This window comes from Muntiacus reevesi, chromosome 4 (assembly GCF_963930625.1).
Source record: "Muntiacus reevesi chromosome 4, mMunRee1.1, whole genome shotgun sequence".
NCBI classification, from domain to species: domain Eukaryota; kingdom Metazoa; phylum Chordata; class Mammalia; order Artiodactyla; family Cervidae; genus Muntiacus; species Muntiacus reevesi.
Genome location: NC_089252.1, coordinates 54748010 through 54764022, shown reverse-complemented (window position 1 = coordinate 54764022; position 16013 = coordinate 54748010). Strand labels below are relative to the sequence as shown.

The window sequence follows — 16013 nt, the reverse complement described above, 5'->3', positions numbered from 1 at the left end:
GGACTACAGTCCCTGCGGTCGCAAAGAGCTGGACACGACTGAAGCGACTTAGCACATGTTAATTAAAATGACTTTATGGATTGCTGTGTGTGTTGAGGGGGCAGGCAGGGATGGACCCACATGAAAGATGTGGGGAGGGGAGACGGAGTTTCAGGAAATCTAAGTTGGCTTTAAGAAAGGGAAATTACTGGTTTGAGAAGAATATTCTATTTCTGGTATACTTAGTAAGTGGACTGATAAGAACAACTAAAATATTTGGTTTTAATGACTATCCCAGGAATTTTTTGAAGTCTGGTATGATAACCAGAGCAGTGGTAAAGTTTTAAAATAAAGCTACCAAAGCACATGACAGATTCTAACAATTCGATAGAAAAGTTACATGAAATATTTCAATGTTTTAGAGAACGCTGATGGAAGTAAAAGGCATTTTTGGGTTTCTTACTTTTAAAACAGAAGTTTTCAGAAAGTAAGAGCTGCTATTGTGTGGGGAACAAGAGAAAAGAAAACTAAATAAAGGAAAAATACAGCTGAGTAAAAATTGCCTTGGACTATATACAGACTGGGCACCATTATCAAAGCAGAAAATAAATGAACTGCTACCTACATACGACAACTCCTGATCTGTCCAGATGGGAACTCTGAGCAGTCATCCTTGACACCAGCACCTGGACTTCCCATGGGAAACACCTCAAACCCAACTCTGCCAGAGTTGGAGCCATAATCTTCCAACACCAAAGCGGTTCACAGAACCTCGTCTTCCTCGTTAACAGCATCGTGATCCATGCCTGGCTCAAATCTGAACCTGCCACCCCCGTCCCCCGCCCCGCAACCTTTCAGCACATTCCCACCTCTCGCTGAAAAGGCTTCTCTGTGGGGCACTCGCCTCTCCCCGCACTTCTCTCCAGGTTTCCCTGGCCTCAGGCTCACTCACCCCTGTGCAGAACAGCCTTTACAGCTCTGCCAAGAGACTCTTTCGGGAGAAGAGATTTGGCCATGTCATTCCCTTCTGGATGGCCCCTCTGGTGCTCCGGTCTGGCTGCAGAAGGGACCGAGCCCCGGCGCTGGCAGGTCCTGCTGAGTCTGACCCTGTGTCCTGCCGGCGGCTTGCAAGCCCACTGTGCTTCTCTCATCTCGGTGCCACCCGCTTTCTCCCTCCGGAAACCTCTCTGTTGGGCGTGCCCGACTAAACTTCACTCATTATTTTGGATCCACTGGAAAAGTCACCCATTCCACAAGGCCCTCTCTTGCAGCCTCCCTCTCCCTCCCTACTGGAGCCCAGCACTTGGACAGAAGAACAGGCTCACTCCCCTAAGGCAGCACTTAAATACCTCCTGGCACTCCCCAAGCTGAGCCCAAGGCGGACAGGGCCCGCACACTGCTCATCTCTGCGGCTTCCTCTCCACCGCTGAACACATTTCCTAGCATGCAACAGGAGCCTGGGTTTTTTTAAATGACCAAATGAAGCGGATGGTGAAAACAAACTCTTTTTAGAACAGTCTAAGCTTTCAGAACCACACACGGTTCTGTATGGTTATCATAATCATCAATTTTGCACTTAAGAATTATCAAGATAACAATGTCGGTGGCCAGTTAACCCATTCGGTACTGAAACGTTTGAACCTAAACTTGCTTTTTCTCTGAGCCACAATATTTCAAATAAAGGGAGCAAGAATGAAGTAGAAGAATGAAATTTAGTTCATTTAGATACCATTAATGGGTTTGGTACAGCTTCCCTGGTGGTTTAGATAGTAAAGAATCCGCCTGCAATGCAGGAGACCTGGGTTTGATCTCTGGCTCAGGAAGATACCTGGGAGAAGGTAATGGCAATCTACTCCAGTATTCTTGCCTGGAGAATCCCATGGACAGAGAAGCCTGGCAGGCTACAGCCTACGGGGTCACAAGAGTTGGATACGACTTACTGACTACACCACCACCACCACCACCACCATCACCAATGGGTGTGGTACGACTGCAGGCAGACTAAGACGAGATCTAGAGCACCCCTGGAATTTTATTCTCTAGCTCTGTGTTGATATATAAGCTGCTGGTAGGCACGTACTCAGCACCTGGACGCCTCAGGTCTTTAAGAGCTGTAGAGAGGGAGGCTTCAGGTCAAGACCTGGCCGTAACCTTTCACACCAGGCGTGAAACATACAAACTATCTGATAAAGTGACAGTGTTAGTCCCTCAGTCCTGTCCGACTCTTTGTGACCCCATGGACTGTGCAGCCCGCCAGGGTTCCTCTGTCCATGGAGTTCTCCAGGCAAGAACACTGGAGTGGATTGTCATTCCCTTCTCCAGAGAATCTTCCCGATCCAGGGATCGAACTCGGGTCTCCTGCCTTGCAGGCAGATTCTTCACTATCTGAGCCGCCTGGGAAGCCCAATCTGATAAATGTCAGCCAATCAATTGGGGACTCTGAAGAGATTAGTATTGCGTATTCATGCTCTTCTGAAATTAAATCTTTAAGATTTTTAATCTTAAATATGTCTCACTTCTCAAGAATTTATGAAGCAGAAAATGAAAAACCTAATGATTAGCAGACAAGCGCACTGCTCTCTCCTACAGTCAGTGCACGGTCACGAGACCCAGAGAAGTGGAGGGCAAGATGCCTCCCAAGATGCCTGCTCTCACGGTCCTGTGGTGTGGCGGGGATGGCCTGGTCTCTGGCCAGCAGGCAGCAGCAGAACAAAGTGAGGTGCTGGATTTTGCTGGAACTAAGGTTCAGGAAAAGTGTTTAGAAAGAGAGACTGATTTGGAAGGTAAGGAAATTCCAGGTAATTCAACCCATTTTGGAGTGGTTCTCTGTACCTGATCTAGTATCTTAAAAAGAAAACAGCAATGCTGCATTTTTCAGATTAGACTTTGGTTTCTCTTGTTCAGCAAGGCACAGGAGTGGAGCTCTTTTTCACTGACATGTACCTCTTCACTGCTTCCCACTGAATAAACCTTGACAAATTAGGGAGAAACGGCAGAAATGTTACACTACCAGCTAACATATGTGTGTGCCAAGTTGCTTCAGTTATGTCCGACCCTTTGTGACCCAATGGACTAGCCCGCCAGGCTCCTCTGTCCATGGAATTTTCCAGGCAAGAGTACTGGAGTGGGTTGCCATTTCCTACTCCAGGGGATCTTCTCAACCCAGGGACTGAACCCCACCTCTAGCAGCTGCAGCATGGGCAGGTAGGTTCTTTACACTAGTGCTGCAAATACCACACTGGCACAGCTCAGGCCAGCCAGGCTCCGTCCGTGGTTTATATCCTATCGTCCGAGTCCCAGGAATGAACAAGGGGAGGCTCCCGAGTGCTGTGTGGTCTGGAAAGAGGAACGGGGAATGTAGGAGTGGAGCTTGGAGGGACTGAAATGAGGAACCGCCCAGGCATTTAGCAAGGGACTACCCTCTCCAAACCAGGGGCTTCCCTGGCGGCTCAGACAGTAAAGCGGCTGCCTGCAGTGCAGGAGACCCAGGTTCGATTCCTGGGTCAGGAAGATCCCCTGGAGAAGGAAATGGCAAGCCACTCCAGTATTCTTGCCTGGAAAATCCCATGGACGGAGGAGTTTGGTAGGCCCCAGTTCATGGGGTCACACAGAGTCGGACACGACCGAGTGACCTCACCTCACCCTCTGCAAACAGGAGTGGGGGCAGGCCTGAGGCTGGAGGCACCGTTCTGCTGATGCCTCTCAAGCCAAGTTCTCTCTGCTTTCTAACCACAGGCATCAACTTCCTAACAACAGTGCCACCACCGGCCGGCCGAGTCACCACTTGTCCAGCATTTGCTTCATCAGGTCCATGCACGCCTCCAGAAAGCCAGGCCGTGGTTTTTCATATTCCTGATGTACCCTAGTGCAGCCCTCTGCAACTGCGCTGCTCCTGCCCCTGGGGCCTTGCAGTACCCCAGGATAAGTTCTCTTCAAGCTGCCCCAGCATCACACTACCAGCTGGAACACGGCCACAATGCTATGTGAGGTCCTTTCTGAGCAAAAGACCAAGGTCGTGCCACCGGTTAGGCCTTTGTTTTAATAAAATGGTCATTATTACTCGTACCTCTCTTTGAAAAGTGAAACGGTAATGCACGAAAAAACATCAAACAAGACTGTCTTTTGTTTTTAATGGGAAAAAGGGGTGTGACTATTTTAAGCAAATTATGCTAAGAAACAGCAGAATTATAAATAGAATATTAAGGGGAAAAGTGGGAGGACACACATATTTTAAAGCACTTATGGCAGCAATTTTATGCTCACTAAAACTCTGGGAAGTAGGCAAAAGTCAGCATTATTACTGGTCAAAGACAAAAATGAGGTCTATGTACCTTAAACTTATCTAATTTTGACCAAGGGTAAGACACATCCCTAAACATACCCTGGACTTCTATTTTGATTGAATCCTGAATTGCTGGGCTTTCTGTTTAACTTGACTGATAACCCTCTCACTCCTGCGCCTCAAAGCAGAGTTCTCTACTGTGCATGGGTGGCTCAGGAACCCGGGAAGGGGGTCTGAGATTTGAGATAGCCACAGGCTCCCCTGCAGGAGGGCTCGGGCCAGACTTCTCAGTCAGCTCAGCAAGGTGCTCAACTAACCAGTGCAACGGGGTAAGAAGATGTGAGAAACCTGATGAAAGTGAAAGAGGAGAGTGAAAAGGCTGGCTTAAAACTCAACGTTCAGAAAACTAAGATCACGGCATCTGGTCCCATCACTTCATGGCAAATAGATGGGGAAACAATGGAAACAGTGACAGACTTTCATCTTCTTGGGCTCCAAAATCACTGCAGATTCACTGCAATTTCATGGCTACAATTAAAAAGATGCTTGCTCCTTGGAAGAAAAGCTATGACCAACCTAGACAGCATATTAAAAAGCAGAGACATTACTTTGCCGACAAAGGTCCATCTAGTCAAATCTATGGTATTTCCAGTAGTCACGTATGGATATGAGAGTTGGACTATAAAGAAAGCTGAGCGGAGAAGAATTGATGTTTTGAACTGTGGTGCTGAAGAAGACGCTTGAGAGTCCCTTGGACTGCAAGGAGATCCAACCAGTCAATCTTAAAGGAAATCAACCCTGAATATTCACTGGAAGGACTGATGCTGAAGCTGAAACTCCAATACTTGGGCTACCTGATGCAAAGAGCTGACTCATTGGAAGACCCTGATGCTGGGAAAGATTGAAGGTGGGAGGAGAAGGGGACGACAGAGGATGAGATGGTTGGATGGCATCACCAACTTGATGGACATGAGTTTGAGCACGCTCTGGGAGTTGGTGATGGACAGGGAAGCCTAGCGTGCTGCGGTCCACGGGGTCACAAAGACTCGGACACAACTGAGTTACTGAACTGAAGAAAATGTGAGGCTAGGCAACCTGGTGTAGACTTACTGCTCACATTTATGAACCAAATGAAAAGAAAGATCAAAATACTATCAGATCACACATATACATGAACTTTAAAGCTACCTGAAGACTTCTTTTTAACATATATTTTCAGAAGGTTTAAGGGATATACTAATATGATCCCATGGAGAAAATGTCACTCTAATAGGGAGAAAAAAAAAAAAAAGAAAACCACAAAGCTAATGCCTAAAAGCAAACCTTTATTAGTTTAACTTTTAGTTGGCACAAGACACCACACGTCTATTCACAGGAGCTGGAGTAAATGTCCGCAGCAAATGTGCTACAATTTCAAGGAAAGAACTGCGTTTGTATTAGTGTGCTGGGCGCAGGGAGACATGCTGTGAATAGAAAATAAGTCAGAGCGGGCGTCTTGCCACGAGACCCCTGAAGGCAGAGTTTAAAAAAATGTGATGGCTGCTTCAAGCACTGCTCATTCCATAGATTTCTGACTTGAATATCACTTCTCATCTTATTTTCTATCACCAGAGTGTATTTATTAAAAGCACAAAAGTCAAGGGGTCGTCAATCGGAAAAAACATTTTAACTAAAAAAAAAAAAGTTAATAGGTCACAAGGTCAAACCGGGATGGCTGCCTTAAGCGAACGCGGGGCATGGACAGTACCGTACGGGGGCACCGAGTCTCTGGCACCGTCCTCGCCACATGGCACCTGGCTGCCTAGATGGAGAGGGAGACGACACGGCTTTCACCGTCACGTCTGAATCACCCTCGTCCCCACTGCATGCCCGTGACTGCGCCTACTTACTGTGGTCAATGTAGAACGTCCGGCCATCCAAGTGAATCCTTTCTTCCCAGCCAGGCTGGTATCAGGGGAAGAGAGACACAGAAGACGAACATTAGCCGGCAGTTCCAAAATCCAAGGCAAACGCTAGAGACTCAAGGGCACCTTCTCCCCTGGGGAACATCTTTCCATAAGGAATAAATGAAATGGAAACATTTCAAATGAACTTCAGCACATGTTCTATAGTCTCAGCTACACTCGCTGGATGATGAACAGGGAACAGGGGTTCTTATTTCAAAAGTTTCAAAGGGAAATTCCAGCACATTGTGAGACCGTTGAGCCTGGGGTTGAATAGTCCATTTAATTAACTGTATATTTACTGAGTAGTAAAGGGAGCAGGAAGGTTGATATAAAATGTGAGAGACGGATGCTATATCTATGTCATCAGGTGCCTGAACAATCTAATATGGCAATTCTCTGTTGTGAACTCTCACTACTCAGGACTTAGGAACCAACAGATCTGGATAATTTTTCCAAGGTCAGTCTGGGATGCCTTCATTATCTGGACTGTGCCCATGTACTACTGAAGTCTAGAATCCAGCAGACCTAGACAATCTGCCATCTTTCACCTTCTAAACCCTTTCTCCAGTCTCTTCTCTGGGCTATTTCCATCTAAACCCTAGAAACCAACATTTGGGGAGTGTGGGATGTTGGTATAACCTGATGAATAAAGACTTCACCCTGATCTTTCAAGCTTCAAATTTGGCTGTGTATATAATACCATACAGCAGGCAACAGAAAGGTTCTTGGGAAACAATCACCAAAAAAATTCCCAGTACCTTTCCACTTTAAAGTAGTCTTGGAGTGGGCACCACTCCCCACCTTTCTGCCCCTGTAAGGGTTTTTAAAAAACTGGGGGGTGGGTCGGTGGGTGGGTCAAGAAGCATGGAGAAGGTTCCATTCAAAATTTAACTTGGAGTTAATAGCTTTTCTCTCACTCAGGCCCCAAAAGAGAACTGATAAAAAATTATATTTATAAACAGTCATCAGCAAGGGAGAATCTGCAGGATAAAGAAAGGACTTAGAGAAACCTTCTGCAATTACTTATGTCTTTTTCTCCCACAGTTTTTAATATTTTTATTCCTATGACTAAATCAGCAGTATGGATGGAAATCAGTGGTTGCTAAGTTACAAAATAAATGTGTGCTGCTTAACTCGCCACCTGCAGAGAAAGCCTCGAACATCCTAGCGGCCAGGTGTACCTTCCGCTAGTGAGAGGGCAGCCATTCTGACACCTCTTTCAGAAGAGCTATGTGTGGTGTGAACTGTGTAAACTGACTCTATTAAGAACTCACAGACCAAAAGGGACTCAAAACACCCAGAGAAGGAGAAGATCACAGGGCTTCCCTATCAATACTGAGCCCATGACTCAGTAAACATTTTTAGACTGGCCTGTGGGTCTCCAGTGTACTCACAGGAAGAGGGCCAAGGTCATTGGGGTTTAAGGATGCTTTTGACCGCATGTGTACTGGAAATTTCAGGCGTGGATCTTCCTGAAAGAAAAATGCAAAAGGCAGAAGATGTTAGGAGTCACTGTCCGCGAGCAGCGCTGGTCCTGCCCTTCGGGAGGTGTGTGCTCCACAGCGACCAGGCTGCTTGTACGCGGGGATGCACTCCTGCTGCGTGGGGGAGGGCAGGATCCTACCTCAGTGTAAGAAGCCTGACACCCCAGCTCTCAAAAACGATTCCACTCTTCCTCCCTGTCCTCGATGAAAGGAAGAGAGTAAGAAGTAGAAGGTTTTCCCAAGACCCGGAGCAGATGAAGAGGAAGAGGGTTCCAGCAGTGATGTCACCATGGAAACCAGGGTGGAGGATGCTGGTGAAGCCAAGGCTCTAGTCCACAGGGAGGGGGTGGGGGCGCTGGTTTGTACAGCTCCCTGGGGACCCTGAGCTCCGGGGTGAGGGCAGCTGGCCTGTTAGCAACAGCCTCTCCATCAGCACTTGAGTCACTCTTGCTCCCTTCCACCCTCTCTTCAGCTAAAGCCAGAAATCAGTCTGGTCTGACTGCCCAGTCATGAACTGCCCCAGGCTTAGCTGGCAATATCTCATCAAGTCACATCCCCGGGAGAGAACTTCACTGGGATTCTTGACCAAGTTCTACAAATTAGATCTTAAAAGTTCACAAAATACTTTTCTTAAGGGATGTGCTTTATCAGATACCACACAGAACCAATGAAAGAGAAACACACGCCCTGACATCTTGGGTCAGATGTATAACTTACAAAGAGCAGTCAGATGTATGATCCTGCAGCTACCTTGCTAAGAGGCTGAGCTGCTCCCTCAGACAAGGAAACTGAGTCTCACAGAGAACAAGAACTTGCCCAGCGGTTCTGGTCTAGAGTCGAGCAGTTGCCCCTTCACTTACACAGACCCAATTAAAAATGCAGGGCAACCTAGGGAATCCCTATTTTAAACTCAAAAGATTAGAAAACAAACAAAATGATAATCTTTTAAACTCAGACGACTAGAAAACAAAACGATAACATTATTAACCAAATAAGCCTAATAGAAAAACAAAAAGTCATCCTAAAATCTTTAAAAAAAAAAAAACCCCAAAACCCTGTATTTCAATAATGTTAAAGCCTTTGTTGCTCTTAAAATTACTAAAAGGTTTTCTGCCTCAGCATTTTCCCAAGTCAGCAAGAAAATGAAATAGTTGATTAAAACTGGGAAAATAATAAAACTCACTTTTGGTTGGAGATATGAAGTTACATATGATTATATACCAAGGCTGTATTAAACATCTCCTGGATTATGGCGCGTGACTGCTAGTGGGTATGGGGTTTCCTTTGGTGGGATGGAAATGTCCTACAACCGATGATGGTGATGGCCGCACATGTGTGTGATGCTCTAATCATTCCAAGGTATATTTCAAACGGGTGAATTGTATGGGATGTGCACGATACCTCGACAAAGCTTTAAAAATGTTTCTCCCAAATGAACAGTCTAAACTGTTAGTATCACCAGGTAATAACAAAGTGACAGATCTAGGGGGCTGGCAAGAATGACAAGAAAAATCACACACATATAAATCAACCTGTGCTTTCTGTCAGCTATAAGCAAACTGTTATAGAAGCTATAAATCATATTAGCAGTTTTTGATGGAAATTGATCTTGAACCTTTTAAAGGCATAATCAGAGGCCTAAAAAAATTCCAGTATTCTATAGCATACTGGAACACCCACAGTGTAAGTTGATATACAAACAGCTTTAGGATTTAGAAGGTCCAAAAAGCTGATCATCTGGTAAACATCTGTAACTGCTTTGTCATGGAAAGAGGAAAACCTTAGAATAGTGACCTCCACCAAACACATGCAAGGCTAACTGTGAGCTTGAGCCCAAGTAATGTCCCCACCGTGGGGAACCCTGGGCCCCCCACAGCCCTGGATGATGCTGAATTCAGAGAAAGTATAAGGCTGGGATCACAAGGCTGGGGCTCCCGGATGCTCCATGCTTGGAATTACACACACAGGCTACTGCAAAAGACAACCCACTCTTCCGGCAAAGAGCTGCTGATTGAAAGAAGATAAAACAAACAAACAAAAAACAACTGCAATTAAACAAAAGTGACCAAGCGGGGATGGGGGAAAAAGCATGAAGAATAAAATAAACTCCGTTTCACAGGCAGGTCTGCTAAAATGGCCTGGCACGGAAACCTGGAACTCATAGAATGTGAGGGCTGGAGGCACCTGGGCCGGGGGCAGGGGGGTGGGGGGAGGTCGGGCCACGTGATTTTATTATATCAACAAAAATCAAAATACTGCCAGTAGCTGCCATCCATCAAGCTCTGTGGACTCAGCCTACCGGTCCCCAGGAAGCACCCTCCTACGGACTCCCCTGACCGACAGAGGGCGCACCTGGCAGGGCAGGAGAACAGCCAGGGCCCATGTGACCTGGGACAACCTGAGGGATGAGAGTCAGCCGGAATCCTAGTGAGGTCTGAATATGAAAGAATGAACCACATGACCTGTGCTGGGCCGTTCTCCCTTGCCTCAGCACAGGAAGAGCCCTCCTTCACAATTACATCAATATTTCACAACTGTTTCCCTCAAATACAGTTGAAAGGGCTTTTAAACAGAAGGCAAAGATCAACATAAAAAAAAAAAAAAAGGTTTCGCGGACTTCCCTAGCAGTCCAGTGGTTAAGGCTTCGTCTTCCAAGGCAGGGGGCATAGGTTCAGTCCCTGGTTGGGGAACTAAGATCCCACATGTCTCCCTTAACCTGCAATTTCTTAGTGAACTTATTTAAAAATAGATTAAAAAAAGGGCACGCTGGCCGGTTAAAAACACAGTGGTGCTTTTTCCAGCCTGGAAGGGAGTAACCACCAGGCCTGGACTAGAGTGACTTTTATTAGTCTGGACCTGGGTAGAAAAGAAAACAAGCCTAAAACTTAATTAGGCATACCCTTTCTTATTACAGAAAGAAGCCAATGCTTTGTCCTGTGAAAGACCTAGGTATGTTCTCACACACGTGCTTTGAGCTGCTTCTTCAGCAGAAGGAACGGACACACTGCAGCCTCCTGTAATCTCTTCTCACCTCCCGGGGGTCTTCCCGAGATCCACAGCTGCCCCACCCCAGCGGGGACCAAGAGATGCGCATTTGACGTGTCTGACTTGATTCCCTCCAGCAGGCTGGCGCCCTGCCTCCGTGATTCGTGAGTGCAAGAGGCCGTGTTTTATAACGAGACTCAAAGGGTGTGTGTGCGCCTGTGTCCAACTCTGCGACCCTATGGACTGTAGCCCACCAGGCTCCTCGGTCCATGGGATTCTCCAGGCAAGAATACTGGGGTCAGTTGCCCTTTCCTCCTCCAGGGGATCTTCCCGACCCAGGGATTGAACCTGCATCTCCTGCACTGGCAGGCGGGTTCTTTACCACTAGTACCAACCGAGGGAAGCAAAGGGAAGGCTCCTCTATCAATGTGTTCAAAGGAGAAGCTTCTGGTCAGTGCAGGCCTCGAGAGCACAACGGGTGCAGAGGGAAGACATGGATTTTCATCCCTCTCGACCTGTCTGAGCTGTTTTTCTTTCTTTTATCATAATGCTCAAATCTAAGAATAGCTGTTCTTTCTTTTAAAAAAAAAAAGCAACCCCCAAAGCAACTCAACACAGGTTTTAAGCCGAATATTATCTTCCCGTTTCTCCCCATCCCTCCACCTTTTGTCAGACTAAACACGCGTTCAGAGCACATGCTCCGCCATCAGCGCTGCGGATGGGCCTTTGTTTAGCGGGGATAACGCAGCCGCGTTAGGACACCCGTGCTGAGTGGGGAGGGGTGGTGATGGCTGGTGGAACTCTCTGTTGCTACCTTCAGGATTTTCATGACAGTAGCCACAAAGAAACGCTGTTTTAACAAATTGAAATTTGAAAAATCAGTGAGTCACGAGTATCTGGTAGAAAGGGGCAATGGGAAATTCAAACTGGGTTTCATTCAGCAACAATGCAGGCAATAAATAAAGCGGGTGCTATTTAAAAGAAAATCTGCCCAGCTGCAATTGCACTGCAGTTGTAGCGTGAAAGGCTGTGGAAAGGTTAGGGGATTTGATTACTAAGCTAGTTCAAATTACTAAAATCATAGCTTATGTTGGCAGGCCACAGTGGCTCCATGTACTAATCCATCTACTTTTACAGTATTTACCCCTATCTTTGGAGCTCCCATTTCTGGCTGAGGAACTGAAATCCCAGCAATGTTGTACCAAGTAAAAATGGGTTCAGTAGCAGGACTGCTACAGGTTCTACGTCCCTGAGGGGGAAAAAAAAAAGACTTTAAAACCAATCTCTATTTCCCAAGGAGCTTCCTATCTGTTACTCTCCTGTCGCCACAAACCTGTAATCTTATCTTCAGATGAAACCGCTATTTATCACACGTCTGAGAAGTAGTGATGAGTTTACCAAATGAATGCTACCAGATCTGAATTTTAAATTCTCTTTGCAGGTTATTCCTTTACTTCAAAATTGGAGTGGTTCTCACTGAGGGGTGTTGGGAAACGCCTGGGGGCTTCCGGGGTTCTCAGTATGATGGGTGGGGGAGGGGGCAGTGGCCATTAGGATTCAGCGGCAGGGGCCAAGGATGTTAAATGTCCTGCAGTAACAAGCACAGTCCTGCCCCAAGTGCTAAGAATGTCCTCGTGAAGACACACCGTACCATGATCCGTGAGATCTGAGAGAACCTAATCCAACTCTCAAGGGACTGAATTACCATCATGCCATGGGCAGAGAGTAAATGACAGTCCAGGTCATTTGGGTCCAGGTCTCTTCCTTCACATGATACTGCTGTTCTAGCAACTGGGTATATTTGGTGTCTTCACTGGAAGTGGGAATTTAAAGCATGTGTTGACTCTTGGTCCAAGACCAAAGAGACAGGGCCAGTGACAATCACCAAAACTCAACCAGATTTCATGTAATCATCGGTTCTAAACAGCAGTGCAGCACATAGAAAGTCTGAGCCCAACTCCATACCTGGATAGTCAGCTGGGGATATAAGGGGCAGGAAGGAAAACAAACCTTCGGGAGCATCAGAAAGAGTCAGAAACCTGAGGACCCACTTCAGGTTAACTACTGCCCTAGAGGTGAAACAGTAGAAAAACACCACTGACTTTAAAAAGAACTCTATGCTACCTTTAATAAGCCACCACTGACTGCCCGAAAGAAAGGAGGAGTGAACAGAGGAATGTAAAGACACGCATACGTCCTTTTCAATAATCTCATTTTTCCCTAAGTTAATACAACACACATATTCTCCCTCGTGCGTGATTCAGGGGAACAAGGACGAGTACTGTGATTAAGGAAAAAAAACTGCAACAAGATGCTCACAAGAAAGAGCTATCAAATTTACAAAGGCTCCTAACCTATGATTAAAAGAATATAACATACACTGGAGTGTAAAACACTTATCTGATGCAAACTATAAACACTAAAAGGACACATCAAATAAAAACAAAGATGGGTACTGGCAACACAAATGCAAAAAGAAAGTGACACAGAAAAATTCTTTGTAAAAAGATTGGAATTCCCAATAAAGTTACAGCATCCTAAGACAGGAAGCAACAACATCAAAATTCCAGCAATATGGAGCACTACCTTTGTCGAAAACACGGTAAACTGTCAACACTGGAGCTTCCCATGAGCACTCTGAGGAAAAGGCATCAGTACCCGGGATGGCTGTGAGTCCGTGCCTGTAAATCACCCACTCCCCCCAGCCCCCACGTGCGGAGTCAAGGTGAAGGCTCAGGAGACCCTCAGGGGACACGCTATGGTGCCGGGAAACTTCTCAGCAAGCACCATGGATGCTGAGTCAGGAGATAAAGGGATGGACGCCAGACCTTGGGATGAAAGTGGAGCCAAATAAAGCAGCGGCCTTACCCACGTCGTGGTCTTTGTGTTGTGGTCAATGAAGAAGGGCCGGCCGTTGGGCGCTATCCTCATCTCCCAGCCGGGCGGCAGGAAGCTCTGTGTGACTTTGTGTTGTGGTTTGGGGGAGTTGTAAGGTGATGGCTGTGGGGACTGTGGATTGGAAAGGGTATCTTTCACAGCCCGACGTACGGGTGAGTCCTTGGCGCCCTAAGGAATAATAATGAGCATTAGAACTCTCATCACGCGCTGGTTCAGAGGGCCATCACGTCCCCGGGGGTCAGGGAATGCTCCTCTCTGAACAGGGACCAGGGGGAAACGCCTAAAAAAACCCTGCTTCTGTCATCTGCTTCCTTTAAAAAACAATCTAACTGTGATGCTTTCCTATTGGTTCAATACACAACGATATTAAGTAAGTATAACCACGCTCCTTTGATAGCTGCTCGGTACATACCCCCAAATACTTTTCGGTAGTAACCACTATGAATGGGGATTTTACAGAAGGTGGAGAAAAACGTGCCCCTGCTCTTAATGAGCTCACAGTCTAATGGAGACGGACTGGCAATTTCTGGAGCAGAAAAAAGCTCTATCAATGGAGACCACCACCGGGGATCGCACAGTTGTTAGCCAGGACATCCACGTCACAGTCTGGAGGAGGTATCTCCCCGTGCCACTCACCAACCTCCTAAACCCGGGCACAGAGCAGCCCACAGCCAACTTTAAGATGCCCATCACGTTTACAGTGTCAAAGGTTTAGTCTCTGGCTGTTGTGATATTAAAGGATGTTGCTAAGACCACACAAACAGGAGAGCGCAAAGCAGATGCCCAGCGGTGACTCAGAGATGCAGACACGCGTCAGAAACACGAGGCCCACACGATGGAAGACCCTACAGTAGGGAGGGAGAAAGAATGATCGAAGCGACAGCTGTGTGTAAAAACTCAACGGAAGCACTGGGATTGGAAAGAGCTGTTATGTGCGTCTCATGAGGTGACAGGCGGTAAGGAGCGGAACACAAGGATGGAGAGAGTTCGGAAGAGAGGAGCCCCATCCAGCAGAGGGTCGCCGTGGCCGCGGCCCCGTGACAGTGAGAATCGGTGTGAGAGTCCAGGGGTGGGAAGCACGGAGTGAGACCTCACCACGAGCACAGCGACGGCCGGAGAGGGAGGCGGCCGCCCTCGCCCGCCCAGGGCGCAGACAGAAGAGGGGTTGAGGAGGGGTGGGGAGCCGAGTAGCCGTCTCACCTCCAGCGGGGCGGATAAAGTTACTGTTGGCGAGCTGAGGCTACGAGGCCGGCGGATCTGAGGCTCGATTAGGTGGTTGTTACTGTTTGTGGTGGATCCCGATGCGCCGTCTTCTGTGAGCTACGTTGGAGGCAAACACAAGTTAGCGGCGTGCGAGGCGCTCCCTGCGCGGGTGTGGACCCAGTGACCGCACGGCCAGCGGTCACGAGAGGTCTGGCCTGCGGGCAGCGTAGAGGAGACGACCACACATAATAATGGGGGCAGGGGTGGGCGAGGGACGGGGAAACACACTCCAGGGAAGTAAAGAATGAACCACGAGCCTGGCAGAAGAACCAGCCTCAGAGAAAAGGGGCAGCTGGGAGGGATGCTACCTGCTGGGATCAACGGGCTCTTCCTCTGAAAATCTCTTTTGGGTTAGGTTTTTTTTTTAAAATAAACTGGACCCTCTAGGGAGAGACTGAGTCAGGGACTGAATTCTTTCTTAGGCAAATGTTATGTTTAAAGTAATGCATTTGCAAGAAAAGATTTTCTTTTGATGTGGGTTCCTCAGAACGATACCTAAAACTCAGGAACGCGGGGGTCGTGGACATTTTGGCTCCTGAGTGCCTGTGACAGAAGCTGCAGGGCAAACCGCATACCTGCACGATAGGCCGAGTCCAAGTTGTGGTTCGATTGTTATGATTGACATAGTATGTGCGTCCCTTAGCATCTTTCCTCTCTTCCCAGCCCGAAGGCAGGCCCGGCGTGGTGTGTACATAGGCCACTGATGGCTGTTTGTGTAAGAAATCATCATTACTGAATATCCTGCATTTGTTTTTTGATCAGCTTAACAAAGTCATACATACCCCGAGGATTAGCTCTGCTAGACAAAGTGAGTTAATTCTAGTGGTACCGGAAACACTGAATGTCCAGAAAACAGCCACAGGTTTCCGACAGCTTTAAACCGAGGGTGAAATGAACCCCCACCCAAGCTACAGGGCCAAAACCTCACAGGACTCTGTTCCAGGCCATGCAGCCTCCAACGTAGAGGGCTGCTGCCAATGTGATCATAAGGAAGGAGAAGACGATGCCAGGTTGGTTTGGTTACCAAATTTTACTTCAAACCACAGAGCTTAAAAGATGTTTCAAACTGTCAAACGTTATCATCTCTGAGAGGGATGCTCTGAGTATCTCTTCCTCAATCTAGCTGCCACTGGAATGTTCTCCTAGCTTATCCCTAAATTCTTCAACAGCTTGGGG

At 47.2% G+C, this 16013-nt stretch overlaps 1 protein-coding gene across 7 annotated transcripts in view; it reads right to left on the bottom strand.

Moving 5' to 3' along the window:
- NEDD4L (NEDD4 like E3 ubiquitin protein ligase) overlaps nucleotides 1-16013 on the bottom strand; it is a 360734-nt gene that overhangs the window by 39069 nt on the left and 305652 nt on the right. For 4 of the 7 annotated variants that reach the window (XM_065932818.1, XM_065932820.1, XM_065932813.1 and 1 more), the window contains 5 exons: nucleotides 15413-15544; nucleotides 14775-14894; nucleotides 13545-13742; nucleotides 7602-7679; nucleotides 6151-6205 (listed from right to left, as the gene is read on the bottom strand). In XM_065932818.1, the coding sequence (XP_065788890.1) occupies nucleotides 6151-6205; nucleotides 7602-7679; nucleotides 13545-13742; nucleotides 14775-14894; nucleotides 15413-15544 (583 nt within the window). Of the gene's footprint in view, nucleotides 1-6008; nucleotides 6063-6150; nucleotides 6206-7601; nucleotides 7680-13544; nucleotides 13743-14774; nucleotides 14895-15412; nucleotides 15545-16013 lie in introns of all 7 variants that reach the window. The other 3 variants (XM_065932817.1, XM_065932814.1, XM_065932816.1) reach the window with 2 other exon arrangements.